Here is a 20283-nt window from a genome sequence, read left to right on the forward strand (position 1 = left end):
TGGCAAATGTCTGCAATGACAGAAAGTGAAAAATTTCAACTGGTCTGAATATTTTCCGTACCCACTGTATCTTCATATACATACATACCGACAGGCTGACGAATGTTCTTGCAAAGCGAATAGCGCTGAACTGCAGGCCGATCAACATAGTTAGACATGACAGACATGGAATTAATTGAGGCATTGCAAACAGCGTCCAATGACCCATCATACAAACCACCGTGCAAGACTGCAATGATGGCTAAAATCAGTAAGATGTATGACGGTTAAAGAAAAGCAAACTTGATGTTTTAGTGGGGGATTCGGACAAATTTGCTATTACCGCAGATCACTGGACCTCAACTCACAACCATGGTTATTTGGGGGTGACTGGACGCTTTATTGGTGGTGAGTGAAACTTCAACTCATTTTGTACTGATCGTCATGAAAACAAAAACCAGGGACTTGGCTGATAAATGCGTCAAACAGTTCCTCAAGGTGGCAACCAACTGGGTAATTGAAAAAAAGATATACACCATAAACACAGATCCATACATACAGACAATGGGGGGCTTTGAGGTTTGTTCAGCAATTTTTAAGTAAGATTAAAAATTAGATTAATTACATCAATTAATTTCAAATCATAATCAAACTGTCTTCTTATTTTAAATCCCATGACAGCCCTAATATCTTCTCTCATGATATGACATTGACAAATAACATTCACTTCAGCCTGACATTTATTTATTTTCCCAAGCCACACAGATCCACAACATAAGGATGAAAGAGACGCATGCGGCCCCAGAGCCACGGGTTGCCGACCCCTGCCCTACACACTCATACCCTCGGCGGGAACGCGCAAATGAGGAGCACAAGGGTGTAAGTGTCGGTATTGGAATTGGGCCAATGAATCACGGTTGCTCAGGGTTCATGTAACGACCAACGACAGAAGTGACAAAATGGCTGCCCCCTGAGATGGATCAAAACAGGTGGATTTTGCTGCTTAACTCATATTCCACAAACACTATATTAATCAGAATGCCTTGTTTTAAATAGTGGGCCTGCATAAAACATTCTTAAAAAAATAAAAAAAAGTTTGGGTTGACTTCCACTTTAAACATTTCCATAGGAGTAGTGCTAGGCATGTTTGTATGTTGTGGATGCTGGTGTGCTGGTGTATTCCTTGCATTTGGGTCTTGGTTATCTGGATTATCGATCATGCAGCGGACAATCTGAGGAGGGGGGGACATCCTCCCTACCAGGCCGCCCAGTGAGAGAGGCATCTTGTCATGCCTGTCCCGGAGGTTCCAAGGCTGGAGGAGTTCAACGAGAACAACACTGAGTCTCTATTTTACGGTAGACGATGACGGATTAAATTTTGCTCATGTGCTCCACAGGTTTATTGCTCACATCGGATACCAATAAATAACACACACACAGTTATAGGTCATGTGATTTTGTTGTATTGTCGAGACTTTTCCATGATGTACTGGTGTAGTACCAGTGATGCCAGAAGTTAATGGCAATTGAGGGTGCAGGTCCTGGGGGGGGGGGGGGGGACCCTAAATATTGCCTTGTAGGGGATCATGTGCAAATGTAGGATTTTTGCATACACGAACGGGGGGATTTTTTTTCCCCTTCAAAGGCTCAAGTTTTAGTTGAGTGACCAATAAGGTCAGTCAAATGGGGATTGTTAGGCCTCTTTGGCGTATATGATTAGGTGACTTCAGCCAGGCCGTTATCTTGCTGTGACTCATGCTTTCTCATGCTTTCACTTGGCTTTCCTTCTCATTGACACTTTAGGCACAGATTTTTTTTTCAGTTAAGACTGTGAGGTCACACATTGTCGCATGGGGCAGGCAGAGTCGTCCCGCTAGTGTGCAGGCGACCAAGGCAGGAGAAGTGTAGGGACAATGTTGGCTAGATTAGACCTTCCGCAATCTCGTGGAGAAGGCTCCACAACTGTGTCTCGATCTTTCTGGCATCCATTAAATAGTTCAACTGAGAGTGTGAAGTCTACTGGTAAGTTACTATTGGCATAGCGAGCATTAAAAGTAAAAGAACCAAGCAGAAGGTCACTCAAAACCTTTCAAGCCTATTCATTCAAATCATACCTAAAAAGAACAATGACACAAAAGTCTCTTAATTCATCACAGTTTGAAATGTTGCTTTTTACTTGGGTTTTTTCCTGCTTGTATTATGAGTATGTGAAAGATTGCTATATGTGTGCATTTTATTTCATGAAACCATGATTGTGAATGCATGATAAACAATGACTTCTCTACCATGTTTGCGTTCTGTGGTGAGTAAGTTATCATTTTGATTGGTGCTAAGAAACGAATGTTGTTTAGGTGAGGGACCAGGCATCATAATAATAATAATAATAATAATAATAATAATAATAATAATAATAATAATTATTATTATTATTATCATTATTATTATGATGCCTGGTCCCTCACCTAAACAACATTCGTTTCTTAGCAATTATTATCATATAATAATAATAATAATAATAATAATTATTATTATTATTATTATTATTATTACTACTTCTACAAAGTCAGTAGGTACCTCGTAGAGGCCCTGCTAATCAAAACGTTGCCGTAATGAAATGAACGCCACACAAAAATCTACAGTGGTACTTAAATTTGATGTTGTGTGCGCCCGTTTGCATTCTTTTAATGTCGCGTACCGGATGGGAGGGGGCGCGCTTCCTGCTCCCTGAGCTGTCTTCCTTTTTATGGAAAAACATAAAATTCTTACCAATCCGATTAAATCTAAGTATTTTGTGAAAAAAATAACCAATGAAAAGTCTCACAGTTGATCGCTCGTACTATTTTTGTTTGGTCTCTGTCTACTGAGCTGCAGCAGCTCGCAGAGTCTCGCGGTTAACGGAAAAGAGTTGCAAATAATGTTTCATTGAAGACGTATTGAAGAAGCACGGACGTAATCGAGAGGTAAACGTTTTAGTTTATTTTCTGTGTTTGTTGTACTTGCATTCTAGTTGAGTCATTTTCTTGGGAGCAATGGTATGTACAATAGAACTCCAGTGCGAACAAAAGGCTGTGAAGGCACAAAGTTAGAATCGTTTGCTTTTCAAATAGGTTAAGGACTGGTGATGATTGCACAAGTTCATGACTCAATTGGAGACTATTTTGAGATAATGTAACTGAGAAGTGTGAAACCTTAAGGGCGCCATACTTAGTGAAGTTGAGGTGAATTTTTCCTTTAAGTCTGTCAGTAGTGACAGAGGAGTTTTGGATCCTCAAGGACGATCATCGGCATGCTGCCTTCATTACCACGATAAAGCGTACATAGTGTATTTGATTCAACAACATGATTGTTCGATAGTTCGTTTATTTTGAGAAACTATAACTTCCCTTACGAAAAAGTAGTATACAAGAAGTATACTTTATAAAGTATACATGAGTATAAGTATAAGTATATAAGCATACTCTGAACTATGTACTTGTAGTGTACTACAAAGTACACTAATTCAATACTTATTTATACTAATTTGGAACAAATTAAGTTGATAAAAGTATACTATAAGTATACTCATGAAGTGTACTGCAAGTACACTCATTTATATACTCCTAGTCGTATACTTCTAGTCCACAATTTAGTTTACCGGTTTATACTTGAAGTGTCCTATAAGTACACTAATTTATATACTACTAGTATACAAGTCATATACGTCTAGTCCACAGTTTAGTTTACTTGTTTATACTTGAAGTGTACTGCAAGTGCACTCATTTATATACCGCTAGTATACAAATTGTATACTTCTAGTTAACACTTTAGTTTACAGGTTTATACTTTAAGTATACCAAAAGGACACTCATTGATGCACCATTATACTTGTACAGCACATTTTAAGATAGCTTACTGTGCATTTACAAATATATAAAAAAAAGTAAAAAGAAATAAAAAAAAGTCATGATATCGAATATTTCTTTTTTGAGAAAGGTAGTTCAGGATTGTTTCCATTTTCCCCATTTATTTGTTTCACATAACTAATATTAAATTTTTTCTCTAATTATCTTCCTCACATCTTGGATTGTGGTTCAGGGAACTTCACCTGAGTATGTGCTGTGGGTGAGAAAAAACACGTGAAATAAAACATTACTCAAATGTTATTTTTCTGAGAACAACTCACAATTAACAAGACATGAAGGGTTTTCTATACCGTTCTGAATTTAACTTTAGAGCAATAAGCAATACATGCTACAGGGGAACTGGATAAAATGAACCACTTCAAGAGGTAGTGTACACTACATAGTATCAGAAATCATTGTGGGTCGTTTACAACTCTCATATAATGCACTCACCAAGTATAGCATCAAGTTTTTAATCCATCCAACTCAAGTAAGCGTTGGCGCCAAGTTTTAAATCTGTTACTCTCGCCGCCCATCGGTTACGTGGCAGCGCCTGCTGATGATGTCACGCTGTAATCGTATATTTATGTAATTTCTTTTACGTTATGTTTTTCAAACCGTGGTTCTTGTGTTGGTATGTTCTGAGTTACTAAAAATAAATAAATAAATATAAATAACTAAAATAAAGTGCATTATTGCCACATTGGTGAAGTCACTTCAGCTTATGTCCGACATTTCCTGCCCGTTGTCGCAGACGGTAACACATGTGATCGCGGAAAGGGGGGGAAAAGATGCAATCGGGCTGCAAAGTTGTATGTATGCGAAATATTTCTTAATAAAACGTGTCCATGTTCTTCCTCTGAATAAACAATAACCAAATTCTGATTCCCAAAGCCACCATACATTCTCGTGACATTCTCACGTGACTTCTTCTCGCTATAGGTTCTCAGGCGATGCCAGGGGGCGAAACAATGCCTCGCTTATATAGCAGTGAAGCACTTCTTTTATTAATTTTTTACGTTTAGTAACTTGGAATACACAAATACATCAGCCACGGGGCGAAAAAAATAGCGGGAAAGAAATATATCTAAACTAAAAACAAGAGCCTGATGTCATCAGCAGGCGCCCTCGACTCGAGCCGATGGACAAACCCCCACCTTGTGACCATTGTTATCAGAGACTCAGTGTCACTGTTGACTGGCAAGACAGACATGGACACAAGCATGTTTCCAAAGTGTTTTTGTTGATCTGTAGTTGTGATTCGGTAGCACGTCCCTTGCTTTGTAACACTAAACAATTCAATGGTTATTAAGACTGTTATTTTTTCTTGCAAGAGTAAATCCGTATGAACTGAATCCCCACTGAAGAGGTACAGTAGTGCCATGTGCTTGAAAGATGGTACATGTTGTTTAATCAAACTTGCTTGTTTTTAAATAAACGTGTTCAAATCAATTTTCTGCATTTTGTTCATGTGCCAAACTATGTTGTGTTTTAGTCGAGGCTTTTACTAAATCAGATAAGCCAGTATTTAATAACTCACAAATCAATGTAAAAAGTACATCGTATATGATTCTAAACAACAGAAATCATTACAGCTTTCTGACCTGAAATGATTAAATACAAAATGTGTTTTTGTTGAAACAGATGATTCTGTGATATAACACTAATGCCAAACCCTTATGAGAGGGACAAAACCTGTATCAATAAAGTCAAGTTAAATGTTTCTAACTCTTTTCTTGTGTTTTTAATATAAATAAAGACAATACAGTTGAGCACTGTACAATTGTGAACCTGTAAACATCAGTACTATGATGTTGAACATGTACAAACTAAAGCAAACTGCTTGTCAGTCGTGAAAAACATCTAAACTTCTAAACTGAATGCAAGCATATTTCCTTTTCCTGTAATTGGACCAATACTGACAAGGCTAAGTATCAGCACTTTGTGGCAGAAAGAAGTATATCGTCGCTGTCCTGTGAAAAACATGCATGCCCAATTTTGTATTTTTTTAAAATTACTATGTTCACGTTAATAGGATATCTGTAATGCAGAAACTCCCTTTACATAAAAAATTTAAAATTGGGGCAAAAATGGACATGCATGTTTTTCACAGGACAGCGACGATATGGTTTCATCCATCCATCCACTACCGATACCGCTTATCCTCACAAGGGTCGTGGGGCGTGCTGGAGCCTATCCCAGCTGTCTTCGGGCAGTTGGCAGGGGACACCCTGAATTGGTTGCCCAGCCAATCGCAGGGCACACAGAATCAAACACCCACACTCACAATCACACCTAGGGGCAATTTAGAGAGCCCAATCAACTTACGATATGGTTTCATATAAATGTAATTCTTAGTATTAATGTACTTTTATAGCCTTACATTTTTCTGTATACTTTACAGAAGGAACGTGTATACTTCAAGCTTCCATATAAGTTTATCTTAGACTTTGGTGTATACTTTTCAGTGCAAGCCAAGTATACTTAAGCATACTTCTGTGAAGTTTAGAAAATGAAGTATTTAAAAAGTACACTTCAAGTATACTGCCTCCATTTTAATATAAAAAAAAGTTTACTTATAGTATACTTCGATAAACTACTTTTTGGTAAGGGTTGGAATATAGCAGTTGACCCATTCCGCCGCTCCATCTTTGGTTTGCATATATAGTCTTTCTGATAGTTTGTGATTTTGTATAACTTGAGGTTTGGATAATGGATGGATGGATTGTTAGTCTGTGTTCCAGAATGTTAGTATCTCTCTTAGTCTGTGTTCCAGAATGTTAGTATCTCTCTCTCTATCTCCCTCTCTCTCTCCCTTTCCCTCACTCTCTCTCTCAGGATTGTCACATACTAAAATTTCAAACTCGATATCGACACCCAGGAAAATAATCAATACCATTTCGATACCTTGGGGGTAAAAAAAAAACTAACAAATACTTTAAAAAGGCATAAAAAATATTTTTATTCACATGAACAAGACTGGCTGGTTGACTCTTCTGCCCGCGGTCCACTGGCGAGATACTTAGCAGCAGTAAAACATAGAGCTGCAAGCAGGGTCGCTTTGAGGGCTCTCCTGTAGGGTTGCCACAAACTATTATTTTAACTAGTCGACTAATAACCAACAGCAATTAGTTGATTTATCGGCTCATATGTAAATCACGACAAAATCGCACCAGGAAGCAGCTGCTCTTACTGTATGACCATTGGTAGCTTACAGCTTCAATTCTTTAAGGTATGTACAAAAGAATAATAAAGACAATTAAGATGATACTACATTCAACTTGTATTCAACTTGCACATCTTCACTTATGCCCACTTTAACCTCTGAAAATATCAAAACAATCGCCTCTGTATTTTGGATTTTATGGGCATTAAGCTTTTTCCTCCCCATCTGCACTCCCCATCTGATGGAGGAGGGCTGCCACAAACGATTATTTTGCTAATCGACTAATCAAGAACAGTAGTTGCGATTAGTCGACGAATTGGATCATATGTAAATCGTGGCATAATCGCGTCAGCAAGCAGCTGCTCTTATATGACCATCAGTTATCTTAAATCTTGAATTCTTTAAGGTATCTACAAATGAATAATAAAGACAATTAAATATGTTCTATGCAGCCTCTCTAGTCTAAACTTGATATTCTGATTAATATTGTGTTTGTGGAATACAAATTAAGCAGTAAAATCCACCTGTTTTTATCCATATCATTTTGCTTCTGAACTCCACAAACACAATTGTAAACCAAATGCCGTGTTTAGACTAGCGGGGGTGCAGACAACATATTATTGTAAAGAACTTTTGGGGGTTTACTTACACTTTAACATGATAGTATATTCAACTTGTATTAAACTCTGCAGCTTGTACCATCATTCCTGACATGTTTATCAATGATGGAGTTATTGAAATTGAAGGTGATACTCTGGCCATAATTTTTTTTTTGTTGAATGTTTAGTGCATTTTAAAGTGGACCCAAAAACTATACACAATGCTGAGTTGCACTAATACGATAAAATTAATGACCATTTGAAGCATTCACAATGACAAAATCACAATTACAATTGCAAATGCAATTAATCGTTCAGCCTTAAATTTATACATGATTTACATATTTCTGTAACACTATATTTCTAAACTGGGCAGCACAGTGTTAGACTGGTTAGCACAGCCGCCTCACAGTGCAGAGGTCTGGGGTTCGATTCCAGTCTCTGGCCTCCCTATGTGGAGTTTGCATGTTCTGCCCGTGTCTGCGTGGGTTCTCCAAAAAACATGCATAGTTGGTTTTAATGGAAGACTCTAAATTGTCCCTAGGTGTGATAGTGACTGTGAATGGTTATGGTAATGGTTATTTGTCTATGTGTGCCCTGCAATTGGCTGGCAACCGGTTAAGGGTGTACCCCGCCAACAGCCCAAAGACGGCTGGGATAGGCTTCGCGACCCTTGTGAGGATAAGCAGCTTGGATAGTAGATGGATGGATATATTTTTAAAGCCCTTTTTGAGCACAGTAAGTGATTCACACCTTTTGAATGAATACATGAATGAATGAATGAATGATGATTTATTTGTACATGAAGAGAAAAAAACAATTACAATGAAAATAAAAAATAACAATCAAAAATGAGCTAAATCACACCTAACAAAAGCCTTCCATGCTCAAAAGGGAGTGGGAAGAAGTTTAGATTGATTAAATCCCACCCCTTCTTCATTTTTTCTTAATTTATGTCTCTATTCTTCATCTATGGTAAAAATTATATTAAAGATAATAATAATAGTTATAATAATAATGAACCACTACATAGTGCTAATTTAAATTAATACAATATTATAATAATTCATTCATTCATTATCCCTACCGCTTATCCTCACAAGGGTCGCGGGCGTGCTGGAGCCTATCCCAGCTGACTTCGGGCAGTAGGCGGGGGACACCCTGAATTGGTTGCCAGCCAATCGCAGGGCACACAGAGACAAACATCCGCACTCACAATCACACCTAGCGGCAATTTAGACAGTCCAATCAACTTACCATGCATGTTATTGGAATGTGGGAGGAAACCGGAGTACCCGGAGGAAACCCACGCAGGCACGGGGAGAACATGCAAACTCCACACAGGGAGGCCGGAGCCGGGATCGAACCCACGACCTCTGAACTGTGAGGCGGACGTGCTAACCAGTCGACCACATTATAATAAATACTTTTTAATTCAAGTTCATAATTATTCCATAAATTAACACCTTTAACACAATGTCCATCACTGTTGAGCTTTTAGCTAACAGGCCCGAGGGGCACCATGTTATTGACCCCTGCTGTACACCTTTCACAGCATTCCCTTCTTTCAAATTAATGTTGCACCCATGCTTCACACTACATTCTTTTACAATTTCTCAACTTTCTCTACCCATTCCTTTTAGAAAGTAAAGACCCTGGACGGGGCTTTGCCTTCTTTGAACTGCGGAGTCAGTGCACGGCGTAGATGAGGACCACGACTGAAGAGTCATCCAGCAGTAGCAATAGTGCTGCAGGTGGCAGTAGTACTGTCCTGCAGCGTCTTTTGCAGGAGCAAATGAATCGGAGTTTTGTGATGCAGCAACAACAGGTAGGAGTTGGAGTTGGCGTTGGAGGGAACGGCGGGCAGGGCGGCCCTTCTGAAGAGCATTCCAGGACACCCAATATTGCCCGACAGGAGCCCCAGGGCCAAGAGCTACAGACAGACGGCCTGGAGAAATTAGGTTCCAAAGTAGTGGGTGGTGATGGGAGCAACGGAGGAGAAGGAAGCCACGGTGGAGGTGGTTCAACTAGCCAAAGTCAGTGCCAAAACCCAGAAGAACTCCCTACTTATGAGGAAGCAAAAGTTCAGTCGCAGTACTTCCGAGGCCATGGTCCACCTCTGCATCAACAACAGAGCAACCAGTCCCAGCAGAACACACTTCCTACCTCAGCGGGTTCTAGGTTTTATGTCACTGGAGTAATAGATTCAAAGTTGCCCACAGAAGGTCGGTCTACGATACAACGTGTTAATGGGGCAGTTAAAGTACTCCAAGATGATGGACTAAAGGATCTTAAACAAGGGCATGTTCGATCTCTAAGCGAACGGCTAATGCAGCTCTCTCTTGCCACTTGTGGTGTCAAAGCACATGCTCCAGTCATTAGCTCTTCACTCTCCCCCCAGCTGTCCCCTTCAGGGCAGCCACAGGAGTACTACAAGCCCCAGCATCGTGGCCCACCTCCAGACTACCCGTTTAAAAGACTGAGATCACCTACTAAGCAGCAAAAGACTGGAGGTCCTTTTCATCAGGAGCAGAGTGGGAGGGAGGCCTCAAGGACAATGCCACATGTACGATATCAGCCTCCACCAGAGTATGGCTCATTCAGGTGAGAGAAATACCTCATGCAGTTGAGATAATGTTAGCAAAGAACTGTTTAGTTGTTTTCCCTTTGAAAAGATGGTGGTTGGTGCGATTTCAATATCCTCATCTGTACATGCAAATCAACAACAAAGAAATCTTACATCTTGTGAAGGATAGATGTTTAATCCATCTGTTTGTGTATATATATATATATATATATATATATATATATATATATATATATATATATATATATATATATATATATATATATATATATATATATACACATCACAAGATGTAAGATTTTTTTGGTAGTAACCATATGGTGCAACATGAATACAGTAAAGGTTATTCTGAAATAAAAAACAAATTTCACACATTTTCCAACTCTGAATTAGAACCAATTCAGTAGAATGGCCCTTATATATACACAGTACACAGTGGTACCTCTACTTACGAAATTAATTGGTTCTGTAAGAAATTTCTTAAGTAGAAAATTTTGTAAGTAGAGACACGTTTTCCATGTAAATGCCCTAATCCGTTTCAAGCCCCCCAATATTCAGACATAAATGTTTTACAAAGCATAAAAATGCATCAAAACATGTAACAAATACATGTTACAATTAGATTATTGCACAATATATGAGAGTTGTGCATAATGTAAAAAACAAAGAATAGAGTAAAGAATAAAAATGATGCTCGTTTACCTTTCAATTGCTGTCCTCATCGCTTTTTGCCCTCTTTGGTTCTATCTCAGAAGTGTTTTTTGCTTGCCGTTTTGTAAACAACTGATTTAATAACGTAGAATCATTACGGTCATATTCTTTGGCGAGATCAACCAAACACATCCCTTTTTCATACTCTTCTATTATCTCTTGCCTTTGTTTGTATGGCCAAAAAAAACGATTTTCTTCTTTTTTCTTTTCCTCATTTCTCCATCACTTTCTTGGGGTCCATAGCGAGTACTGTAATTCACGTAAAACTATCGGAACACCTCATGGCCGGAGGGGCGAATGACGAGGACGCTTTATAGACATATCTATCACATATATATCTTTCTACCTGTCTATCTACACACATAGACACACACGGTAGAGGTCCCTCTTAGCCAATGGGATGCCAGGAAGATGCTAGGTAATAGCCAATGGCAGAGTAGCTATGAGTATGTTGTGTTCAGGAAACCCCGGAGCTGCAAGTAGCAGCCCATACTGTATTTGTACCTTTCGTATCCTGAAATTTATTTCGTAACAAGAGGCAATATTTTCTTGTTGAAGCGTTTCGTAACTTGAAAATTTCATATGAAGAGATGTTCGTAAGTAGAGGTACCACTGTATATATATATACTCTATTATGAATGTAAATCTCTCCAATAAAGACGATTCGATATGCATCTCAATACATGGGGTGCGATTCCATTCAAGGATGGTTCGATTTTAAAGTGGAACAATTCGGTTTGATGCAGTAGGATTACAATTCGATCCGGTTTGAATCAGTGAAGAGATGGAACGATTATATGCTCAATCTCCATCTATTAATTGTCAAATTAATTGATAATCATTTTGATATGATTAGCAGCCTAAATACCTTAATTTTAAATTATCCAATTTCTTGCACATTTGCAAACATTTGCTTTTACCTTGGAAAGAGTGATCAAGATCAGGGTGTTCCACACACTCGCGACCCTAATGAGGATAAGATGTTCAAACATTTTTGCATTTTTAAAATTACAGACAAAACCAGTAAATGAATCATAATTTGTTAATACATTTTTTGCACTGACAATTTGAAAGAATGTCCTGTTTCAGAAGAAAATAATAGAATTTAAACATGTTTTAATACAATTAATCCATAGTTAATCGTTAGTGTAGCTCTAATCCAGTGGCATTACAAATCTTTTCCATATTGTACAGCTCAGTTATAAAGGAGGTTGCAATGAGTTTCTAAATACTCACTTTAAAATATGCATTTAACTTGTCAGTACTTTAAATGCGGCATACCGTTCAAAGAGATTAAGAGTGCATTTTTATGTGTGACTCGTTCAATACATAATACGGGTTGGTTTGTAAAACATGGTTCTGAGCTCCCAGCCAGGAGAGAGATGGTGCACTGTGATTGTCACATAGGAGTCAGTTGCACATGATGTCCAGGCATCAATGGGTATTGCCATTCGTTATTCATTGAATAGATGTTCTTTGACTTCATCCTTAACTCCATGCCGCCTCATCAAGTGAATGCGTAGATTTGTCGTACTACTAGTGTACTTTAGCACCGTTATATATATATATATATATATATATATATATATATATATATATATATATATATATATATATATATATATATGTATATATATATATATATATATATATATATATATATATATATATATATATATATATATATATAGATATATGTATATATATGTATGTATGTGTAGTATAAAAGATTTACCAGGTGAAGTGATGGATCATTTGGTAAATATATTGAATGGACTACGTTCCTAGGAGCAACATTGGCTTAAAATGGGGAAACTGACCTCAAATCTAAATTATCGGCTTCAAATTTAGACACTAGAGTTTGCCAGTGCTTTGACACAGGACCACAATTCATGCATGAGACAGGTTCAATGCAACATTCTTTCAATATTATATGCAACAGATGATATATCATTTTATATTGATGTATTATGTACTAGTTGCTCTGCTTGTTTGCTCTGCACTTGCTGTACTTATTTGCTATGATATGTTGTGATCATTTTCTATGTTTCATTCATTTGCTATGTTTTGATGTTTGCTTATTATTGAGATTGCTTTGCATGCTTAGCTATCGCCACATACTGTATACACTCACTAATTGCTTACCAGATCCTATGTTTGTGCCATGTACATATTCTCACAATATGGTACATGTGATAAGAGTTGTAACTATGTTAGGCCTATCACTACATGTGCAGAAAAATGTAGTAATGTGATTGAGAAACATAAGGTTGATTTTATTATTACTTATTGTGATATAGGAACTGATGAAGCCTTAGGATAAAAAGGAAGTATTAGCCTGAATGGTGGAATTTTATAAAAGCAATGTTTCATTGTACATTTGTAGGAAGTTGATGGGGTGATGCTGACTGTATGCCACTGAACAAGACATATGATTTATGGTCACACACCGATATGCTCTGTTGAACACAGGCCGATGGGCGATAAGGCAGATTTCCAAATATGGAGTAAAGGTAATTCGGACATGGGTGAACAATGAGGTAATGTAAGGAGAATCACGTGTTTTACAGTGGAATTTTCCATGACCTCATCTCGAAGCTTCCAGAAGCATGAGGACCTATAAAAGGCCTCAGCCTTCAGAGATCATTGCTTTCCTTTCCTTCTGCCAGCTAAAGGGCTGTAATCTGAGGGGCGCATAGAGAGAAGCTGCGCGAATAGAGATGTATTTTTGCTTTTTGATTCTCTAGTGTAAGACCCTGCGACAAAAGGAATTATTTATCTTCCTTTGGACTTAACCAAATGATAGCAACGATAGGTAACATTAGGAAAAACACTCTGTCTTGCGTTTAAGAGAGCCAGTTAGACAGCTTACTTTTCCGAATTCCAAATACATTGTCGATGAATTAGGCTTTGTGTTAATTAAGAACTGATCAATCTTAATTCCACCCAAAATAGACTAATGCGAGCGAGAGAGAGGGGGGGGGGGGGGGGGGGGAGAGCGAGAGAGAGAGATTGTTTTGAACAGTTGCATTCCATGTCGGGGGGCGTCGCTTCAAAAAGACTGCAACAACAGTGAATATTGTGCCTGCTACAACCATAAAGACACCGAGATGACTAGATGAGGCATTTAATTTTATTGCGAAAACTATGTGGAAGGTGGCTACTAAAGGCCCTGATACACCAAAAAGACGCTGGCCAACAGTAACAGATGCCTACCCCATGTGGCGTCCGGCAGGTTGTCGGCACGTCACACTGGAGGAATACACAGAAACGACAGACAGCTACGCTGACCATTAAATTACCTTTTGCGCATGCATAAGATGTAAAACCCTTCCATACCGTCGCGGCGGTAGTCATCATTTCTCATGGTTAGAAAACTCCAACCGGAAAGCTGTTGACCGGGGTCGGATTATAAAAACCTAAACAATGCATTCAGCTCTATTCTTCGCTCAAAATGAACTCCCACGCGAAATAAACCATCACGTTCTTGACACGGTATTGTGAAATACTTACATTGTCAACCCTCGCTCTTGTACTTGTAAGAAGATTAAGGCAGCGGAGGCGTGCTCACTGTTTTTCTGCATTTGTCACTTCCCGTTGGTGCTCCGCGCGCTGATTTGTTAGCTAACAGCCAATCAGAGTGACCAAATGTCACGACTGGCGACGCCGATTCAACATAGGTAAACGCCCCCAAGACGCTTACAGACGGGTTACGACACTACGACAGTGGCCACTACACCAAACAGATGGCACATTCAGACGCCACGACACTTCACAACCTCCGACGTCGGTTTGGTCTATCAGGGTCTCAAGGGGGAACGTGGGTGAGTGGCTTCTTTACACACACACACGTGACATAACACCCACGCCGCTGCCAAACTAGTTTTCTTTGCAGCAGCCTTGAGCTGTGTGCTGCATACTCTCCTCCTCTCTGTGTGGGAAACTGTATGTCTTCGCAACATGTAACATAATGGACCAATCAGAGCAGCAACAATTCCTGATGTGTGCGTAGCATGTGTTGCAGACCTGTCCCCAACAGCACAATGCGTAGGTCATGTGAATCAATGCGGCAGTTGTCGCTCGCACCTATGCGGGAGTAGAAAGAAGCCTAAAAAGAAGCCTTTCACCGAGTAGGCTGAGATGAAATTTGGCCGCCTCGCGACCACGTCACACTCATGAGGGCCGATTAGTGGGCCGGACTAAAATCCACTTCCGGCCATGCTTAGTCCAGCCCTTTTATTAAAATTTGTCAGCCCCCACCCCCCGCCCAAAAAATGGGCGTCCGGCGGGAGGGTCCAACCGGTCCGGCCTGCCCAGCTCTGTATATGTATGGATATATATATATATATATATATATATATATATATATATATATATATATATATATATATATATATATATATATATATATATATATATATATATATATAGCACGTCTGCCTCACAGTTCAGAGGTTGTGGAGTTTGCATGTTCTCCCCGTGCCTGCGTGGGTTTTCTCCGGGTTCTCCAGTTTCCTCCCACATTCCAAAAACATGCATGGTAAGTTGATTGGACGCTCTAAATTGCCCCTAGGTGTGATTGGGAGTGGGGATGTTTGTCTCTGTGTGCCCTGCGATTAGCTGCCAACCAATTCAGGGTGTCCCCCGCCTACTGCCCGAAGACAGCTGGGATATGCTCCAGCACGCCCGTGACCCTTGTGAGGATAAGCGGTATCGATAATGGATGGATGGAGATATATATATATATATATATATATATATATATATATATATATATATATATATATATATATATATATATATATATATATATATATGTATATATATATGTATATGTATATAAGTGTATATATAAATCAAATCAAATCACGTTTATTTATATAGCACTTTTCATACAACATGAATGCAACTCAAAATGCTGTCCAGTAAAAATGTCCAAAACACAACATAAACAACATAAAAAGGAAGACCCGCTCCCTTCCTCCCTCCCAAGAAACCCAAAGATATATATCCGCCAGTACATCAGCACTCGCACTTACACACACACCCCCACACACACACCCCCCACATATACACACAAAGCACACAACCATATAAACTTTGTTAAAAAAGACATGACAAGGCACAGAGGAACCATATAGGAAAGGGTACCCAAGGGGGGCTCGTTCACGCTGAGGGGAATGACAGTCCACAGGCCACAGGGAGTGCCGCCATCTCAGAGACCCCCGGCCCGGATCAGCCGGGTGGACCCCACAAAAAGTGTAGAGGCCCCCGGCCACCCGGACCCAAGGAGCCCCTGCGATGACGGCCCCTGCGGGAAGGGCAGCCACCCCCCCCAACGCGGAGGGCCCCGCATGAGGAAACACTGGAGCTAAAAGCTAACAACAACAGTAATATAATTGAAGAACTAAAATCAGTAAACTAAGAGAAAAAGAATCCTGAGTCAAAAGAAAAGATAAATTACTTAAAATTAGGTAAAAGCCAAACTAAAAAGGTGTGTCTTGAGCTTCCTCTTAAAGACATCAACAGTCTCTGCGTACCTGACGTCCTCTGGCAGGCTATTCCAAAGTTGAGGACCAAAATGGCTGAATGCTGCCTCGCCATGTGTTTTGGTCCTCACCCTTGGAATAATTAAAAGGCCGGCGCCAGAGGACCTCAGGATCCGCGAGGGCTGGTATGATAAAAGCAAATCGGATAAATAAGATGGCCCAAGACCATTAAGACATTTATAAACTAATAAAAGTAACTTAAAATCGATCCTGAAACACATGGGTAGCCAATGCAGCGATTTTAAAACTGGTGTAATGTGCTCCCGCGCTCTGGTTCTCGTCAGCACCCGAGCTTCTGAATTCTGGAGTAGTTGTATAGAAAAGATACTCTTTTTGAGGAGGCCAGAGAGCAGGGCGTTACAATAATCTAAACCACAGGAAATAAAAGCATGCATCAGCACTTCCGTGTTGGTCTGAGAGAGAAACGGGCGGACTCTGGCGATGTTCTTAAGGTGATAGAAACCTATCTTGATTACATTTTTGATATGAGGAATAAAACTGAGCTCAGAGTCAAAGATGACGCCCAGATTCTTCACACATTCTGAGGTTTCATAATTCATAAAGTGGATTGAATTGTTCACAACTGTTTAAGTGTCAACCATGATAGCATTTAGCTTCCAACACAACCACCGTTGGTCACCAGACTACAGAGCAGGGGACATCACAAAAATATTTCCTGGAGATTGATCTATTGACTATCTGGACAGATAGTCTGTTACAACATTTGTCTTGCCCACCTGATGCCGGATGATAAACTTGAATGGTTGCAAAGAGAGGTACCACCTGGTAAGACCGCTGTTGTTGACCTTCATGCTGTTGATCCAGGAGAGGGCTCTGTGGTCAGTTTCCAGGTCAAACTCACGTCCGAGCAGGTAATAGCGCAAGCTCTCAGAGGCTCACTTGATGGTCAAAACCCTCTTTCTCCACCGCGGAATACCTGGTTTGTCGTGGCTGTAGTTTGCGACTCGGGTAAAGAATTGCATGTTCTTCTCCAGGGTCCCCTTGGGCCAAATTTGCACCAAGGCCGACAGCTGATGCATCTATCTGCACTAAGAACCTTCTTTTAAAGCCAGGACTCTTGAGAATAGGGGATGAGCACAGGTGTTTTTTCAGAGTGTTAAAGGCAGTTTCACAGTCTTCAGACTATTCAACAGGATTCCTCTTGTCCTTGCATGTTAGTGCTGTGAGTGGAGCTGCATTTGTTGCAAATTGTGGTATGAACCTTCGGTACCAGCCAACAAGTCCAAGGAAGGAGCGAACTTCCTTCTTGGTTCGAGGTGGAGGGCAGTTCTGGATAGCATCCACTTTATTCACTTGAGGACGCACCGCTCCTCGTCCCAACTAATATCCCAGGTACCTTGTCTTCTGCTGTGCCCATTCACATTTGGAGGGGTTAAGTGTAAAGCCAGCCTTCTGGAGCTTCCCCAGCACCACAGACAGGTGTTGGAGATGTTCCTCCCAGGTGGTGCTGAATATCACTACATCATAGGGGTGTAATCTTTCACAAAAGTCAAGGTTCAGTCCGTACCTCGGTACGGGAGTCACGACTCGGTACGGGTTCGGTACAGCAATAAGTCTGAAATGTATAAGACTTGGTTGTTTTTTTTTTATTCTGTTTTAACAGAGAGCAAGCTACAATTCATGTCATGTCATCTTCCAAACCGCTTATCCTATACAGGGTCGCGGGGAGTTGCTGGAGCCTATCCCAGCCGTCAATGGGCGAAGGCAGACTACACCCTGAACTGGTCGCCAGCCAGTCGCAGGGCACACATAGACACTGTCACTGAGCGGGAATTGATCCCACGCTGCCCGCACACAACTCAGGCGTGTGTACCACTACACTATCAGTGGACCAAGCTACAATTCAATTTACTATAAGGCAGAAAACATTCCCTGTTACAAAAGCACAAAATCGAAGAAAAACTTGCACATTAGGGTTCTTCATAAATAATAATAAAGATAAAAAAGATTAAACACAGGAAAACAAATTTCTTGTATGGACAAAATGAGGTTGCAGATAAAATCAGGTAGCACTTGCCAACTAGTAACTTTAACTTCATTATAAGAGCAGCAGAGGACAGCTCATGATGCACCACAGCTCTTGTGTGATTGTATATGACAGGGACCACGGTCTTGCTAATATGCGCCCGGGATGGAACATTGTAACGAGGCTCCAGCATGTTTAATAAATGTTTGAAGACTAAAGCATATGGGCGCATAGATGTTGCTATGTATATGCCGATTGCTTCAGTAATTACTAATATCTTGGGCTCTGTTTGCTTTCACTTCTGCAGGCTGCTTAAAATTAGCAGGGTGTTGGTGTTGAGCGTGTTTCTTTTTTCTACCCCCGGTAACTGTATTGGCGTGATGCCGTTTTACATGTGTTAGCATTGTAGTGTCTTCCAAGAACTTCCAGGCTGACCTAGTTTAATTAACGCATTTTATTAGTCCAACCGACTACTGTGGGCCACAGCCAATGTCAATACAGTACAAACACCGTTAAGTTCACAAAGTGTCACGGCTCCCTCTCTTTCGTCCTCCGCTCCTCCTCTCTCGTCTGCACCCCCTCCCATCTAGCGAGCCGCACGATACATTCATCAGCCTCGGAAACAACACAACTCGGCAAACACAACTTCGCCCACAACACAGACAATCCAATTCGTTAGAGCATGCTTGAAGTGTTACCTACAACATACCGCACCAAGGTCGAACAAAGCCAACGAACAACAAATGTGGGGGCCGCTTGGTATCAGGCGTTGACTTTTTTTTTTCTTCTCACAGACGTATTTGTCGTATGACTGCGTGCACTGAACCGTGACGGTACGGGATGAATAGAAAAACCGTTAACACCCCTACTACATAATCAAGGTAGGCTGCACTGTGAACCGCAGTCACAGGACGTCTTGACTCTCCAGAGTCACTTGCCAGTAACCTTTGCACAGTTCAAGGAGGTAATAAATTTAGCTGCTCCAATCTTCTCCAACAAGTCCTCAATACTGTCGGTCTGCCCGAGGCTGTCTGAAGGTGGGAATGTGGAGCAGGGTTTTCTGGCCATTACGTTTTTTTCTCCGTTGTTTTGTCTAATTTCTTGAAACACAAATTACATTCTCAAAATAACATGGACAAATCCCCAAACCACCTTGCAATCATTCGCAATAGAATGTAATTTCTCATTGAGTTCATAAATTTGCAAATGTGACAGTGAGCAGTCTCTGCAATTGGTTACTGTCGTAGTAGTGAATAGTTCAGACTACATTGACCATGATGCTTTGCGCGTGCGAGCGCGCGTACTTGCGTATGTATACATGCCTTACGCGGAAGTGACTGGAGAATGCAAAAACAAAATAAATGGTTACCGTGTTTGCACTGCTGTTGAGAGTCGAGCATCATTCTTGCCGAGATCTTATTGTAAGCGTTTAGCGAAACACCACATGGTGTCAGAAGGAAAACACCTTTGGTGAAGTGTGAAGAGAAGTGAGTAAGACGACCTTTGGTGCATCGCCATGGCAAGTTTTCCCCTCCGGACGCGCTGGATTTCACAAACCTGGCTACGTGGCCTGATTGCAGACAGAGATTTTCCCGATACAGAGTCACTACTAAATTAATGGAGGAGGAAGAGTCGGTGCAGGTCAGTGCACTGATTTACTCAATGGGAGCAGAGGCTGAGAACATATTCAAGTCTGTCACGTTCGCAACCGCAGCAGATGCAGAAAAATATGAACCAGTGCTCGCAAAGTTTGACGCCCAGTGTCGTCCCGAAATGGAATGTTATATATGAAAGAGCTAAATTCCACTCCAGAGTGCAGCAGCC

General features: G+C 40.4%; 1 protein-coding gene across 6 annotated transcripts in view; it reads left to right on the forward strand.

Moving 5' to 3' along the window:
* Positions 1-2692: 2692 nt before the first annotated feature.
* Positions 2693-20283, forward strand: part of amot (angiomotin) — an 85733-nt gene continuing 68142 nt past the window's right edge. For 3 of the 6 annotated variants that reach the window (XM_086057173.1, XM_086057171.1, XM_086057172.1), the window contains exons 1-2: positions 2693-2939; positions 9269-10229. In XM_086057173.1, the coding sequence (XP_085913299.1) occupies positions 9331-10229 (899 nt within the window). In that variant the 5' untranslated portion in view covers positions 2693-2939; positions 9269-9330. Of the gene's footprint in view, positions 2940-9268; positions 10230-19262; positions 19341-20283 lie in introns of those variants that run through there. The other 3 variants (XM_086057174.1, XM_086057175.1, XM_086057176.1) reach the window with 2 other exon arrangements.

The sequence above is a fragment of the Filicampus tigris genome, chromosome 17, assembly GCF_054856515.1.
Source record: "Filicampus tigris isolate MCC_2025a chromosome 17, RoL_Ftig_1.0, whole genome shotgun sequence".
NCBI lineage: Eukaryota > Metazoa > Chordata > Actinopteri > Syngnathiformes > Syngnathidae > Filicampus > Filicampus tigris.